At 40.2% G+C, this 16326-nt stretch overlaps 1 protein-coding gene across 35 annotated transcripts in view; it reads left to right on the plus strand.

The window, feature by feature from the left end:
• LOC103560311 (phospholipid-transporting ATPase FetA) overlaps positions 1-16326 on the plus strand; it is a 129292-nt gene that overhangs the window by 35754 nt on the left and 77212 nt on the right. For 16 of the 35 annotated variants that reach the window (XM_070595631.1, XM_070595637.1, XM_070595642.1 and 13 more), the window contains 2 exons: positions 7794-8034; positions 9017-9094. Coding sequence is in view for 19 of the 35 variants with exons in the window: in XM_070595612.1 (XP_070451713.1) it covers positions 9052-9094 (43 nt within the window). In the remaining 16 variants the exon portion in view is untranslated. Of the gene's footprint in view, positions 1-7416; positions 7540-7793; positions 8035-9016; positions 9095-16326 lie in introns of those variants that run through there. The other 19 variants (XM_070595608.1, XM_070595614.1, XM_070595644.1 and 16 more) reach the window with 4 other exon arrangements.

Here is a 16326-nt window from a genome sequence, read left to right on the forward strand (position 1 = left end):
TCAGCACTTTTATAATTTATAAATATCTCTTAATCAGATTACTTCAGAGAATATTTCCATAGATGGTTAAACATTCATTAATGTTGAATCTTCTTAACTTCTTTTCTGGCACGGTGCTATGTTTAAAATCTGGTTCCCAATTTCTATGTATGCCTTTTTTGGGTCCTACAGCCTCCCTGTCAAGAACCACACAGCTTCTTGAAATGAACCAGACCACTAAGGGTGACTCAGAAGTTGTTCACCAGTAGTTACTGAAATTCAGAGTGTGAGGATTTTCTATTAGATTAGAGTTGCTGAGGAGGCTGTAAGAATGAATAATCGTGCCCACCTGTTTAACCTGTTGTCAGAACTGCAGTGAGCAGAACTGTTACTCTTGCTTTGTCTGGGTGGGCCCAACCATTTGGGCTAGCACATGGTTTGTATTTGTTGCACTGGAATTGAAATATATAGAGTGAATATCAGTAAGGTTATCAGAAGTCTCTGAGAGAGAAATTGGCGAATTGAAATCCCTAAAAGGATTTGAGGTTGGATAAGATTGGAGTGGAGTGCACTTAAGAATTAGGACAAGCAGCAAAACTAAGATGTCCTAGACTCTGTGCTGAGAGACAAGTAAAGTGCTCATAATTCATTGTATTGGCTGCTGTTCATGTAGTAGATGAGTGGGTAAACCAGATTTTAGGGCTCAGGACCCGAGGCACAGCACCTGGTGCAGTGACCACATTGCCCAGGATGGAAGGTGGTGATGGGTGATGCAGCACACTCAGGGCTGGGTGCTTGTTCCTCTCAGTGCTCACCAGCTTGGAAGAGATGAAGGTAGAGCCGAGGCAGGGCCTACTGTTGGCTCTTGCTTGCCTCTGAGGCTTATAGGAGTCAAGAGAAATTCAGTGATTAAACGTATTTATGATTAGAGCTGTCTGGAAATGTAGAAGCTGTCTTGAGAGACCGTGATTTCTTCTTCACTGGAAGTCTTTAAGTGACGTGGCCAGGGTTGCTAACCACAGGGAATGACTGCTCTGGGTGGCAGGATGGACTAGATGTCTCCCAGTGCCTTTCCAATTGTGAAATTCTATAATTTCCAGAATCAGAGTGACTCTGAGAGGCCATCCTAAGATCCAGGATGGCTCCCAGCCCAGATATTCCTAGTGGGAATGGAAGGCAATTCTGGAAGTGATTCTTTTTACTTGGTCTTAGTTTATTTATTTTATTTATTTATTTATTTATATTTTTTTGAAGAAGAAGATTAGCCCTGAGCTAACTACTGCCAGTCCTCCTCTTTTTGCTGAGGAAGCCTGGCCCTGAGCTAACATCCGTGCCCATCTTCCTCTACTTTATGGGACGCCTACCACAGCATGGCATGCCAAGCAGTGCCATGTCCACACCCGGGATCCGAACCAGCAAACCCCAGGCTGCTTAGAAGCAGAACTTGCAAACTTAACCGCTGCGCCACCAGGCTGGCCCCAACTTGGGCTTAGTTTAATTTAGTTCAGCCTGGTCCGTCTGTGACTCTCCTTAGTCCCAATAAAACCCCGTATGATGTGCAAAAACTACTTGACAATTCCAGTTGGCACTGTGATCCAAGGATATTCCCAGTTTATTCTCAAAGCCAGAGTTGGGGACTTATGGGGACAGGGAGCCTCATACTGGAGTGTCTTAAACTCCTACAGCTTGTTGACCTGGTAACATTACAAATGTTCTGCCTTCTGCTGTGAAGAAGAGCAGTGCAGCATAGACCACCAGCAGAGAAGTGACATGTGTAGCCCAAAAAATCCCTCATAGTTTAGGGTTTTAAATTATGTTAGAAACAGTTGCTCCCCACTTTATGGCTGCCACTTTTGTATCTAATGAAGTAGGGCAGCTAAGAGGAATGTGTCTTTGGACTGATTTTAACTGAGAGATGTACAGATTCCAGAACTGACTTTTTTGTTTTTCTTTCTTTTTCTTTTTTTTTTGGTGAGAAAGATTGGCCCTGAGCTAACATCTGTTGCCAATCTTCCTCTTTTTTTCCCCCCAAAGCCCCAGTACATAGTTGTATATCCTAGTTGTAAGTCCTTCCAGTTCTTCTATGTGGGACACTGCCACAGCATGGCTTGATGAGCAGTGTGTAGGTCCGTGCCCAGGATCAGAACCAACCAACCCAAGGCCACTGAAGCAGAATGACTAACTTAACCACTCCCCCAGAGCTGATTTTAAATGCCACTGGATAAAGTGTTTGTATTCTTTATAGCAATTGTCTTGATGACGTATCAGCAGGAGACATCTTGTAACATGTGTTTTTCAGAAAGGTTTTCCTTGGGCTGATGTTCTTAATAAACTTACCTCCTGCTGGTCTTCATTCTTTTTTCAAGTTCATATATTTTACCAGCCTCCTACTTAGAAGCCAGGCCCTGTGCTAGGGCTTCGAGGACACAGAAATTAATTTGACACAGTCACATTTATCGATGAGATAGGGGAGATAAAATTGAAAAAAAAATTATAACACAAGGAAGAAAAATGATTAGTTTTAGGAGAATAATACCAACGAAGTGGTATGGAGTTGGGAGGGGTGAAAGATTATTTCTGGATCGGGGGAGCAGACAAACTTCATTGAGAAGTTTGTGGGATGTGAGCTGGCCTTTGTAGGAAAGCCTTTGAAAGATGGTGACTGATAGAGAGCAGGCCATTACACTTGGAGGGAGCAGTGTGAGCAGTGGCATAGGTGCAGGAAAGCACGGGCCGTTTATGGAATTGTACACAGGCCAGTTTAAATAAAGGTAAATAGTGGAAGAGAAAGATAAAAGAATAATTTGAGTTCAAATTATAGCATCTTGAATGTGTGGCTGATAATATCTGACCTTCATTCAGTAACCCGTGGGAAGCCATTTGAAGGTTTTTGAGCTGGTGGGTAAGAAGATATGATCAGTGTTCTGCTTCAGGGCAGCAGTGGATAGTTTATAAAAGTTGGAGGCAGGTAACAGGACATTGAATTCAGGAGGAAGTTATAAAGAACCTGAGATGGTATTAGTGGGATTAGAAATGAGGTAATAGCTTCAAGAGTCCCTCAGACGGAATATTATAGGACCTGACAAGTTATCAGAGGAGGAACTGAATGTGACTCTTAGGTTTCATGAACAAGTACAGGATAATAAGGAAGAGGAGCAGATTTGCTGGAAATCAGGGGTGTTGAGAAGTGTCACTTTGAAACATGTTTGTGTTGAGATGCTAGTGAGCAATTGAGAGGAAATTGTCCAACAGTACGAGTTTGGGACTAGAGAGAGTTTTAGGAGCCAGGGCTAGAGAGGCAATGAGAGGATATGATGCCATAACTCAGGGAAAGCATACACAGAGAACAGGAATAAGAACCATGCTTTGGGGGAAGAACACCTATTGTGTGCAAGGCATTATAGAAAATGCTTGATGTACTTTATTTTATAGAGTCCTTGCAAGGTGAAGTGATTATCTTCATGTGAAAGATGAAGAGACTGAAGCTCAGAGTGCTTATCTCAGCCCCAGGGCCCACATTTGATAAGTGTTGGCTTCAGGGTTTAAATTTAGGTCAGCCTAACCCTGCTACGTCACACTGCAAAGCAGTCAAAGAGGCAGTGAGAGAAAAGCCAGGAAGATGAGTTGCCGTGAAAACAAGGGAGAAGACTAAGTATCTTAATGAACTGTGGACTGACGATGGGATTAGAAAAGACAGGTGAGGCGGTGCAGTGTCTTCACATGGCTCCTAGTAGTTCCAGCTTTTGTTGGGAATTTGTGCCAAGGCCACATAGATGCCAGGATAAGCTACACTGAGAGGGGCTATTTAAGGACTTTGAGGGGGCCAGCCCGGTGGCACAGCGGTTAAGTGCTCATGTTCCACTTCGGCAGCCCAGGGTTCGCCGGTTCAGATCCTGGGCGCAGACATGGCACTGCTTGGCAAGCCATGCTGTGGTAGGCATCCCACATACAAAGCAGAGGAAGATGGGCACGGATGTTAGCTCAGGGCCAGTCTTCCTCAGCAAAAAGAGGAACATTGGCAGCAGATGTTAGCTCAGGGCTGATCTTCCTCCAAAAAAAAAAAAAAGAGAACTTTGAACTGTGCCTCGTCTAGCTGGAGGTTGAGTTCCATCTACAAGTGTACATTTTAACTTACTCAAATGAGCATTTATCCCAGAAGCATCCGGATGATATTCTTACTTTGTTTTTAGCAGGAGAAACTACTTTTTCCATTGAAAATATGTGGAAAATCTCAGATAAAAGCAGTCATTCAAGTTGAGAGAGAGGACGTGCCCTTCTTTCCCTTGCACCACTCTACCCTGAACCCTGTTTCAGCCCCAGAGAAACCTCCCTACGCTGCCTAACACCATTCAAAGACCCTGCTTTACATTACTTTTATGAGCAAGAAAGGGAAGTAGCAAGCATTGCCTTTTATTGTAGGTGAGAAACTAGAAAACTGAAGAAAAGACTCATTTGTTTTAGGTACGAATAATTTAGGAATCCAGCTGATAATAGAACAGAGGTTTCCAAACTCCGCAGCAGTCAGTGCTGTTTCTATTATCTCATCCTCGTCCCAATTTTAAAACAAATAAAATTTGTTTAAGAGAGAACATAATACTTAGTTCCTACAATTCCTTTCAACAGACATTTGTTAACTGCCTAGTACGTGCAAAACAGTTAAGACTAGCTTAGTAAACATTGACTCACTTTTATAGACGAAAAGGGATAATAAACCATCCCAAAGCATCAGTATTAAGCTGCTAATGAGGAGCTTGCTTTGTGAGACTTCAAAATTACAAGTACAAGAAGGAGGTTATGTGGGTTCCAATGCTTGTTCAGACCCAAGCTAAACCTCTAGGCACAAGAAGCCCTTCGTAGCACACAGCTGCTTTACAAAGCCTGCCGTCCAGACTGAACAGGCGAACTGGGGGAGCATGTGAGAATAGAGGCAGCAGCTAAGAAACTGCAGTGTTTTGCAGGTTCCTTTCTACTCCATTTTGTGTTTGAAGATTATTTTATGTACATCTTCAGCTCTTTGCTTTAAACCACCTGAAATCAAAGCCAGGGTAATTGAAAGGTTATTAGGGGTCTATGAATCATCTTTGGAAAAAGTAGGTTGTAAATGAGGGTTTTGAGACTCACTTCATATCCCCATCTAGAGGAAGCAGAAGAAAACAATTCATGACACAGGAATTTGGCCAGCTCCCAAAAGCCGGGGATCAGTTGGCAGTAGGAACCTGAAGGAGGTCTCTTCATCCAAATGGCCCCATAGACTAGGAGATGTTTCTACATCTTCCCACCTCTCCCAGAGTCTTAAAGTTCCTAAGTTTAGATCTTTGTTTTCCTGTCAGAAAGAAGTTGTGGTTGAAATAAGTAGGGGATAAGGTAGGGGCTGTAACTGAGGAGAGAGGTGTTGTGTGGAGTGCTGCCAAGTTTCAGGCTGTGCTAAGCATTTCAGGATAAGACTTGATTTTTTTTTTTTACATGTTCTGTTGCATTAAAAAGAAAACTTTTGTTAGCTGTGCTGAGATTCACGTGGTGGGAACTGGGATGGGAACTTTGATTTCTGGAGTAGCTGGGGATTGTGCATTGGGTGTAATAGCTAACTCCAAGAAACCTTAATGGAGTAGACTGGAAGCTTTTGTGATTTTCCACACAGTTTAGGGAGAATGTAGCTCTTATTTTAGTCAGAGGGTAACAGGCACACCTGCTTCTGTGTGAGAGTCCTTTCCTCATATTCTCAAAACATTCAAGTCAACCAGGAGTTTGTTCCTTTCTTGGTGAAGAGCTCTGTTCTCTGGAGGCAGAGTTGTTCATTGAGAGCCAATTATGACTTGTGTGCACGCAGTCTATGATATTCCAGTACTAAGAGTCATTGGCTACATTGGTATCACAAATATGCCATTGCTAGACTTCATTGTGTTTGTTATAGTTCATGTAATTTTCAGACTGAGCTAAATATAAACTTAAAACCTTCCTCCAAAACTTTGTACTTAGTAAATTCACCAGTTTTTTGTGTATAAGTAAGTGTGGAGGGAGATAGGATGCTGGCAGCACAGAATCACCACTGTGCCTTGGGGGAACTTGAAGTTGGTTTGCAATGTGATGCCAATTGGAAGACTATTGGCTAATAGGTCAGAAAATAAGTACTTCACTTCCAAACCAAAGTTTCAATAAGGTTGTCTTCATTTCTGTGTTAGGCAGTTCAGTCCAAGATGTAGGCAGCTTGGAGATTATCAACTCAAGGGTGGGGCCTGTTATTTCTACCTTTAGATTCTCATGTCTAAATAAAAGAGTTTTAGTTCCTATAGCCATGTCTTATAGAGGCTGACTTCTCTTTGGTGCCTCTTTTATGACTCTACTGTTTTTTCAACCTTCTTTGTTTAAATGTGATGAGCCTCCTCCCAAATATTTAGTAATTACAAAGGGAAAAATAGTAAGTTTACAGTGGAGCCTTCTGGCAGACACCATCTTAACCAGGTGATCTAGGTTCATGTTGCCAGGAATACATACAACAGCATGTATTTCCTGATATGATGAGCACATCAGACAAATCCAAGTGAAGGCACATTCTACAAAACAACTGTCCAGTACCCTTCAAAATTGTCAAGATCATGAAAAACAAGGAAAAAATGAGAAACAGTCGCAAGTGGGAGGAGACATATAACTAAATGCTTTGTGGGATCCTGGATTGGGTCCTGAAACCAAAAAAAAAGACATTAGTGGAAAGAATTGGTAAAAAAAAATAATAATTTCTGTACTTTGGTTAATAGTATTCTACCAAGGTTAATTTCTTTGTTTGTTAATTCTTCTATGGTTATGTAAGATGTTAACATAAGAGTAAGATGAGTGAAGGATATATGAAAATTCTCCATACTATTTTTGCAACTCTTCTGAAAGTTTAAAATTATCTCAAAATAAAACATTTTTTTAAATATAGTAGCCCAAATTGGACCTACTATTTCAATAAGGGTTATTTAAAAATTACTCTCCTGAGTAAGATAGGAAGAGTATTTCCTACAGTTGGTCTTATTCACTTTAATTTTTTAGTTCTTTTGTTATTATATATTGAATAGATAAAAAGTTTTCAACAAATGTGTAAGTTGTAAAGAGTAGCAATAACATGAGCACAAATATAGCTTGAAGCTCTCACTGTGCTTTTCTCCATCCCGTCCCCCCAACCTCTACCCTAAATTTTGTATTTTTCATTCCCTTGCTTCTCTTTGTAGGTTTACCTTGAAAGTATGTATCCCTAATCATATAGTTTTGCATGATATTTAACTTTATGTAAATAGAATGACACTATTTGTATTCTTTGGCAATTTGTCTTTTTCCCTAAATGTTCCTGAGATTTAACCAACGTTAATGTGTGTAACTGTAGTTCACTCATTTTCACTACTTTATAGCTTTCCACTGTATGAACATGCCACAACTTGTTTCTCTACTTACCGTTAATAGCCATTTGGTTGGTTTCCAGTTTTGCTGTTAATGAGCGGTGCTACTGCAGTCATCCTTGTTAATAACGTATCTGGAGAGTTTTCCTTGGGCATATATCTAAAAATGGACTTGCTGGGTTATAAGGTAAATGATCCATCGACTTTACTAGATAGGGCCAAATTGTTTTCCAAAGGATTTGTCCAATTTTTAATACCACCAACAGTATGGAAGTATACCAGTGGCTCTACTTTCTAACACAATATTATTAGACTTTAAATTTTTTACTAATCTGTTGGGCATGTATGTTAAAATTCTAAAACATTGCCATTTGTTGATTGACTACTTTGTGTCAAGCACTGTGGCAGACATTTTCATACATTTATTTAATCCTCTAACAGCTCTTCTTCTCAGCTCCATAATTACTCTCCGGGTCCTGGCCCTGTAGGGACCGACCAGGCCACAGGCAGGGACTTCCGGGGGACACCCCATGCTGCTGGGGTCCAGCAATTTCCAAAAAAGATGCCTGGTGCCCTGAATCCCAGTCTCGTGGAAATTCCTCAGCCTTGTCTTCTCCGACAGTGACAGGAGTCAGCTCATGAGAAACACCTGGGAGTGCTTCTCCCTCCCTCTCAGAGGGCTGTAAGTAATGCTGTGCTTAGTGTGTAATACATAATTACCCCTAAATATCTCTCTGACAAATTTATTCCTTAGTGGGTCTTTCTCCATCTTGTATCTGCCTGATTTATTTTGTGTTTCTTACAAAAAAAAAACAGTCATTCTCATTTCAGAGGAAATTTTAGGCATGAAATGGTTAATAACTTCCCCCAAGTCCCATTGTCATTAATTAGTAGCAGACTTTGAAATAAAAGCCTGTTCTCTGGCTCCTAATCTTTTTTTTTGCTCCATCTCTTCCCTTTTCTTCCCACATCCCATTTCTTTCTCCCTTCCCTCACGTTCTTCCACTCTCCTCTGAGTTTAACAACTAAAGTGTACTTTCCAGTTGGCTGCTATGTAAAATGATATGTGTGCAGAGAGCATCACAAAATTGGGGGGGTGCCTGGTTCCAGCTAAAAGTCGTTACTCAGGCCGCTGGCTGGCTGTTAAGTGCCTTAAACCATTTCACATTCCAAGCTATCCTGCTTTGTGGATTTGGCCAGACCACCCTCTCAAATCTGCTTGATGACGCTGCAGGGGCTGGAAAGAATTATATTTTCTTTTTTAATTTTTTTTAAAGATTTTATTTTTCCTTTTTCTCCCCTAAGCCCCCCGGTACATAGCTGTGCATTTTTAGTTATGGGTCCTTCTAGTTGTGGCATGTGGGATGCCACCTCAGCATGGCCTGATGAGCGGTGCCATGTCTGCGCCCAGGATCCGAACCGGTGAAACCCGGGGCTGCTGCAGCAGAGTGCATGAACTTAACCACTCGGCCATGAGGCCAGCCCCTGAAAATATAATTTTATGGTGAGGACATATGAAATGAATTCCACAATTTAGCATGTGTATCTTAGAAGTAGATTATTTTAGGTTTCATAGATCAAATTTCAAGTTTCTTAAGTGTATATTTGAGTGAAATGGTATTGTCATAAGAAATTCTCATCCTGAATCTTTCTTTCCTTTACAGAAATTCCATGGAAATATAGTTGGTACTACTCTGCAATGTCTCTATTTGAAAGCCAAAGCGAGAACAGACAAAGTGGAGGTAGGTGAACTCAGTAAAAATATCTAAGTCTGTATGTTATTATTGCCTCTAAAAAGTGCGTGTGTGCCTGTGCGCATATGACAGATAACGCAGGCTGGCCAACCTATCATTCAAACTGCCAATCCACCAAACCACTGACCAGGAAAGGAGATGTGCTCTGCAGAGGTAAACTCCAGAAGTACAAGCTCCACTGTTTTGTCATCTGAGAGTTCTAATTTGAGTAGTTACAATCTGTCATCTTTTGTACTTTTATTTTATTTTGTGCTTATCCTGGAAGTTCACCAGGAAAACGTGTGTTCCTTTTCCTCTCCCCATCCTTCACAACCACCTCCTGCTAAAAAGTAGTGGTCAATTTGAAAAGAAGTTGCTGAGGCAAATAAGGTCATCCTGTGCAGCCTTTTGTGGACAGAGCAGATGGGTCTGGCTTTGCTGTTAGGGAAGATTTCCATACCACTTCCATGCTCTCTTTTGATGAATCAGAGTACTAAAGGAAGCTGGGGTAATCACACTCAAGCCATCTTTCAGACTGAAACTGCCTGACATGAAAAAAAATTTTCTGACATAAAATTTTGAAAAAGCAAGCCAGAATGTAGTTCTATAATTAGGCTTCCTTTTGAGGAATGGAGAAGGTATAGAGAATGAAATTGGGTCACTGATTTAAGGCCACACTCTACCTTCTTGACTTTCTGTCATTGTGCAGTTGTCTGATTCCTGAAGGGAGCCCATTCCAAAGGCACAGCCCCTAGTTCCAGAAAGAGGAAGTCAGGGAACTCCCAACCAAGGGAAAACCAGAGAGTCATCGCCTATTTTCAGAACTACTAAAGGAGAGAGGGCTGAGGAAAACAAGCTAACAGACTGATTTCTCCTGCATCTTCTTATGAACAGGAAATATGGACAGCAGAATACTTTAGGGAGTAGTAAGTTCAAGGCAAATAAAAATGTAATCATCAATAAAGACTGATTTATTTCTTCAAAAAATACTTATTTATCAACAAATGAATGCCTGCCACTGTGCTACATGCTGGTAATACAATGGCAACTAAACTAGACAGAATCTCTGCTCTTATGGAGATTATGGTTTAGTGACAGACAGCCTTTAAGTAATAGCACGGAGAAATATCAAATTATATCTACAGGAAATGCAATGAAGTAAAGATCATGGGGGGCATAGTGGTTAAGAGCACGGATTCTGGAGCCATACAGTTCTAGGTTTGAATCCTAGCTCCACCACTTACTATATTATCTTGGGCAAATCTCTTAGTTTCTCTATGTTACAGTTTCTCATCTGTAAAATGGGGCTAATAATAGTGCTGCCTCGTAAGTATTTTGTGAGGATTAAATGAGGTAATATTTGTAAAGCTCCTAGGACAGTATCTGGCACATGGTAAACACATGTTTAAATACAATATGTGAAAAATACAAGAGCTTGATGCTTTCATTCAGGAAAATAATTAAGAACTTGAATGTTTACAAATGTAGATCACTTCAAAAGTCAAATGCTTTACCAATGAAAAATAATTTAAACCAGTTTTCCTGGCCTAAATCCCTTTAGGTACGCTAGGCCTACCTATTGCAGTAGAGTTATTGCTTGTGCTGTTTTAAGCAGTGAGCAATTAATACTGGTCCATCCAAGATGTTGGTCTTTGGCCTGGGACAACAAAATAACAGTGGCAAGCCCAGTAATTTTGCAGGTACTTATGCCCTTTTCTAGGCTGTCAGCCTATTCTGGTTGGAAAACTTACAGCGTATAGAGTGAATATTGACTAGTTACAGCATCTTGCTTATCTGTTTTTCACCACTTTCTTAATTCAGGCTCTCATCATTTCAAATGTTGAATACTGTGGCAGTCTTTTAAGTGGTCTTTCTGTCTGCAATCTGTTTCTCTGTAAATCTATCATATTAATCTTTCTGAAATTCCAATTTTATCACATTTTTCCTTTCTTAAAATCTTTCTGGGGTTCCTTGTCAGCTACTAGATAAAATTTAAGATCATTAGCCTAGTATTAAAGGCCTGACTTTATAGTCTTGCTTTCTGCCTCCTTCGGACTCTTCCTACCTGGGGTACTATCATAAAACTTGTCTTGTCTCAGTGCCAACCCTTTCATTAAGTTGTTCTTCCTGCCTAGATATCTGTTCCCTACATCTGTATTGAACCTATATTCATTTTTTTTTGTTTAGGACAAGTCCTTCTCCATGAAGCCTTCTGCAACAATTCTAGTCACCACCCCCTATCATTATCTTTCCTTCTTGAATTCCTATAGTGCTTGGTTTCTATAGTTTTTTAAAAAATAATACCCTTATTGAGATATAATTGCCATAAAATTCACCCTTGTAAAGCATACAATTCAGCGATTTTTAGTATATTCACAGAAGTGTGCAATCATGACCATAATTTAATTTTAGGACATTTCCTCACTCCAGAAAGAAACCCTTTCACCCATTAGCAATCACTCCCAATTCCCCCTTCTCCTGGCCCCTGGCAACAACTCATCTACTTTCTATCTCTGTAGATTTCACTATTCTGGACATGACATAAATAGAATCATATAATATGTAGCCTTTTGTGACTGGCTTCTCTCACTTATGTTTTCAAGGCTTATCCATGTTTAGCATATATTAATACTTCACTCCTTTTTGTGGCTGAGTACCATTCCACTGTGTGGATGTGCTACAATTTGTTTATCCATTCATTAATTGATAGACATTTGGGTTGTTTCTACTTTTTGGCTATTATGAACAATGCTGCTATCAACATTCATGGACAAATTTTTGTATAGACGTATAATTTCAATTCTCTTGGGTTCCTACAATTCATTTTAAATCTTATTTATATCCTGCCTTGAGCTGTTTCTTTATTGTTTTGCATATGTATTGTGTGGTTCTACTAAATTGTCTGCCTAGCACAGTGCCTACAGAGCTCTCTTTGTCCTGGAGAGTTTGCAAGTCTGACCCATCTGTTATACTTCTCCTTTACCCCTCTTTTACCACTCACACACATCTACAAATATCATCATTGTCATCACCACCACCACAACAGAACAATAAAAATTATTAACACGTACTGATAGGTGCTTAAATAATGCTAGGTAGTAAATTCAAAAGGATGAGAGACACTTGTATGAATTGACCTGGAAAGATCTCCAATACATAGTGTGAAAAGAAAAAAGCAACTTGCAGAGCAATATTTACAGTAGGATCTCATTTGTTTAAAGAAACCCATATACAGCTGTTTCTATATGTTTGTATATAAATACCCTGAAAGGGAAGGGACCCAAAGAATATGCACCGATCTGTTAAAGTGGTTCCCTTGGGAAACGGAGAAGGTGTAGAAGGCATGGGAAAGGAAACTTTATATTTTTTAGCTATATATTTCTGATTTTGGATTTGTTACAGTTAAAAGATATTTATGTGTTACTTTGGGTGATTTGAAAAATCATTAAGGAAAAAATTGTAATCACAAAGGGAAAATAACTGAGTTGGAGAAACTAAAAGGAAAGGATAGAAAAAGAAATAGCGGAGGGGGGCATAGTTATTGTGACTTGTAGAGTAAAAAGTTAATCAGAACCTTAGTAATAGAATCCTGTACAACACCATAATTAAACACACAAAATAGACATCTGTATCGTGAACATACTAAAAATCATTGACTTGTACATTTTATTTTAAATTGGTGAATTCTATGGTATGTCTATTATATCTCAGTAAAGTTATTTAGAGTAAAACAGACATCTAAAGTTTTTAGAGTTAGTTTCTAGAATTCTGTTTTCTTTAGAATTCTAGTTTCTTTAGAAAATTTAAAGCAACAGTTGAAGTAATTTGTAGGAACATTTCCTGACCTCAAGAACAGACACAGGGTTGCCAGATAAAATACGTGATTCTCAGTTAAATTTGAATTTCAGTAAACAATGAATAATTTTTTAGTATAAGTGTGTCCCATGTAATATTGGGGACATATTTTGGTTTTGTATTTTATTTGCTAAATCTAGCAATCCTAAACCATGAGATTACTTTTTGAATCTCTAAAATTGCTTCTTTAGCATCACCAGTGGTTACTGTTAGACTCAGCTTAGTGTGAATGGCATTTTGTTTCTAACTGATGACCTTTGTTGTAACTTTCCCAACCTCTCATCTCCTCTGCCAAGGAAGGTTTTATGACTGAGAAGCACTGAGAGTGGTATCTAGCAGTTCGGTCAAGCATGACTGAGTTTACTTTTACCACACTGATGAGAAGTCAGTGGTTCTACATTCTCAATGAGGTGAGAACGGCGAAGCACCACTCTCAGCTTCTGCCTGCGAGGGGTAGTATGAATGGTGTCCCATCAGCTCATGAGTGGTGTCTCCTTGGAGAGGAAGGGGAGAGCCTGAAGGTCTCCAAGAACAGGGGTTAGGGCCGTTGGTTTTGAGCACATCTTGAATTGTGCCAGCCAACCAATCTTCTGTGGCACACTGTTAATAAATTAGGGTTTGGGGTTTGTTTTGGGTTTGAGGGGTTTTTTGTCTTTTATTTCTATTTTGATTTTCTTTAGTATCTTGTCCTTTGAGCAATTCCAGTCTTGTTTCTGCTAAACTCAAAAGAATTAGCGAAGCTATAGGGGATGGTCAGAGGCAGAAGTCACATGAGAGCTATAGTAGCTCAAGAACAGAACTTTTCATGACATTCAAGACTTTAACGAGCTTCCTCTCCAGGTTCTTTTCGACACTGCATTCTACCCACCCCCTCAGCCATGATGCATATCCTCCTGTTTGCTGACCTTAGCACAGAAAGGTAAACAAAGAATTAGTCTTAGCCGGGATTTCTCTTGCAGCCCAGCTGTTCTGTGCTTATGTAGATACTCCCACAAGAGGAGGTGATAATCCTCCTTTGGAGGAGTTTGGACAGAAATCTGACCACAATTTAACAGAACATGTTTCTAGCATCTCTTCACTTGTGTCCTTGTCCATTCAACACATCTTTATTAAATCTATGGACTAAGCTAAGCAGTCAGGTACAGAGATTTAAAGGAGAGAAAAAAAGACATGGTCTCTGCCTTTAAGGAGCTCTTTGTTTAGTTGGGGAAGATAGTACTGTACGTAAGTATGATAACTGAGCTGATTGTAAACCGTGAGACATGGCAGTGGGTAGACTGAACCAGAAACATGTAATGAAATGGTAGTGGGGAAAACAAATTAGTTACTGCCTCTTCTGCAAGACCACAGACCTTGGCCTTCCCTGTGGTGACTCTCTGCTATGTCATTTAGCTATTCTTATCATTCTTTAGATGAAAATATCATTTGATGGCTATACTCCAGAGATCTTAGAGATGCAGTGTGGAGAGATGAAATATAAATTTTGGGGGTTACCCAAGACTGGAAGCCATATGGTTAGCTAAATCTACTGACGGCTGCAATGTTTCAGATTATGCTGTTTGACTACCGTACAATAAATTGTGATCACTTGGAATCTAAGAAATTCCCGTATTCCTACTGTAAATTGACTCCAACTAACCTGACCAGAAATTCCAGAAATTGGCCAATTATCCTTCCCCTGGCAGCTATCCTCACTTACTTTTAGAGATGGGAAATTTTCAGTCTCATGCATTAGGTGACTTGGGTGAAATCACCTAGGCCTGTTGATCAATAACGACAGCAAGAAGCCGCTGCAGAGTTTCTCTCACCAGCACCTGGCCTTAATTGAGCTGGGAGTCTGGTGGTGTAAGGAGAGGGGTCTTGACGATTCTGCTAGTTAGAGACTTTCGCTCCTAAATGTCATCTCACTGTTTTCTTGCTTTAGCTGGAAAATCCCATTTGTGGTTGATTTCCCACTGTAAGCAAGGAGACATTTGCTCAGAACCTCCTAACCTGATTGCCGCCTGACCAACTGGCCTGCCTGCCTTTTTCTCCCTCCCTCCTTCTCCTCCTAGTTACTTATCTTTCGGTGTGCTACAGTCTCTAATTCCCTCTTACAGAGCTCATTTTCCCTTTTAATTTCTGCCACTTCCATGTCTAAGGTAATATCCAGTCTTCTGTAGCTGTAACCCCTAAAACCTGAGGTTGGATTACATCAAGATTGAGTAAGAGCTAAGTTTTTCACTTTGGCATTTGAACCAAAACTCTAAATTAGACATCCTTAGACAGAAGCTTCTCCTATTTTGACACTTGTCTTCTACTGCCATCCCACCAAGGGACTGAATAGAGTTCCCCTCACCAGGCTGTTGTACCCTTCCTTCTCTACTGGATGGATCAGCTTAGGACATCCGTGGGAGATAGCTAGAAGTTCAAAATCTATTTGGGGACAACTATAATGATGCTTACAGAATCTCCTTGATATTGCCTAAGATAAAGGACAAAAAATATCATGTACTGAGCACTTTTGATGTGTCACGAATGATGTAGGCACTTTACAATTACCATGTCATTTAACCCTTACATTAGCAAGTAATGTGGATTTTACTACCCCGTTTTACGCATGAGGAAACTAAAGCCCAGAAACGGAAAGTGACTTGCCCTAAGTCACTTAACAATTTGGTCATAGAGCCCAGTCTAGAATAGCTAAAATTTTCTTAGCATTTTTTATATATCAGGAATTGTTCTAAAATGCTTTGCAGGCCTTAATTTAGTAATCCTCACAATAATCTTATGAGTAGGTATTATTATCATTTCCATTTTACAGATGAAGAAATTGAGTCTCAGAGAGGTTAAGTAACTTCCTCAAGGCTACCCAGCTGATAAATGAGGGACTGAGATTTGAACGCTGGCAGCCTGACTCAATTGCTCATGTTCTTAACCACTGTAGGAGCCTGCTATATTTTTAAACTTTAAATCCACTGCATATTTTATAATAGCAAGTTGCCTTGCTTCACTAAGGTGTCTGGCCCTTTCTCTTGAATGATTTTGCCACCGCCAGGCCAGCTCTCAGCACAGGTCCCTGTGAAACCAGGCCTTTGCTGAACAGGCTGTAGACTCAGCCCTGAGTTCCCCGTGAGGGATGCATTTTCCACAGTTACCAGAGGCGAAGGTGGGAGTTTGTCTCCTTGAATTCCACAGCCTGGACCTCTTCAACCAGACCGTCTCCTAGACTCTCCTTGTCTAAGCCAATTTCCTATCTTCTGTAGTTCTCACCTCTATCCATAATTCACATTTTTTCATTCTTGTTTCAGCCAAACAGGAATAAACTTTGAATTAGTAGGTGTTAAGGAAAACACTTAGTCATCCTAGTCTTTTCTCAACAGTTTTCACAAGCCCTACGGGGTCCT

This window comes from Equus przewalskii, chromosome 26 (genome assembly GCF_037783145.1).
Source record: "Equus przewalskii isolate Varuska chromosome 26, EquPr2, whole genome shotgun sequence".
In the NCBI taxonomy this organism is placed as follows: Eukaryota; Metazoa; Chordata; class Mammalia; order Perissodactyla; family Equidae; genus Equus; species Equus przewalskii.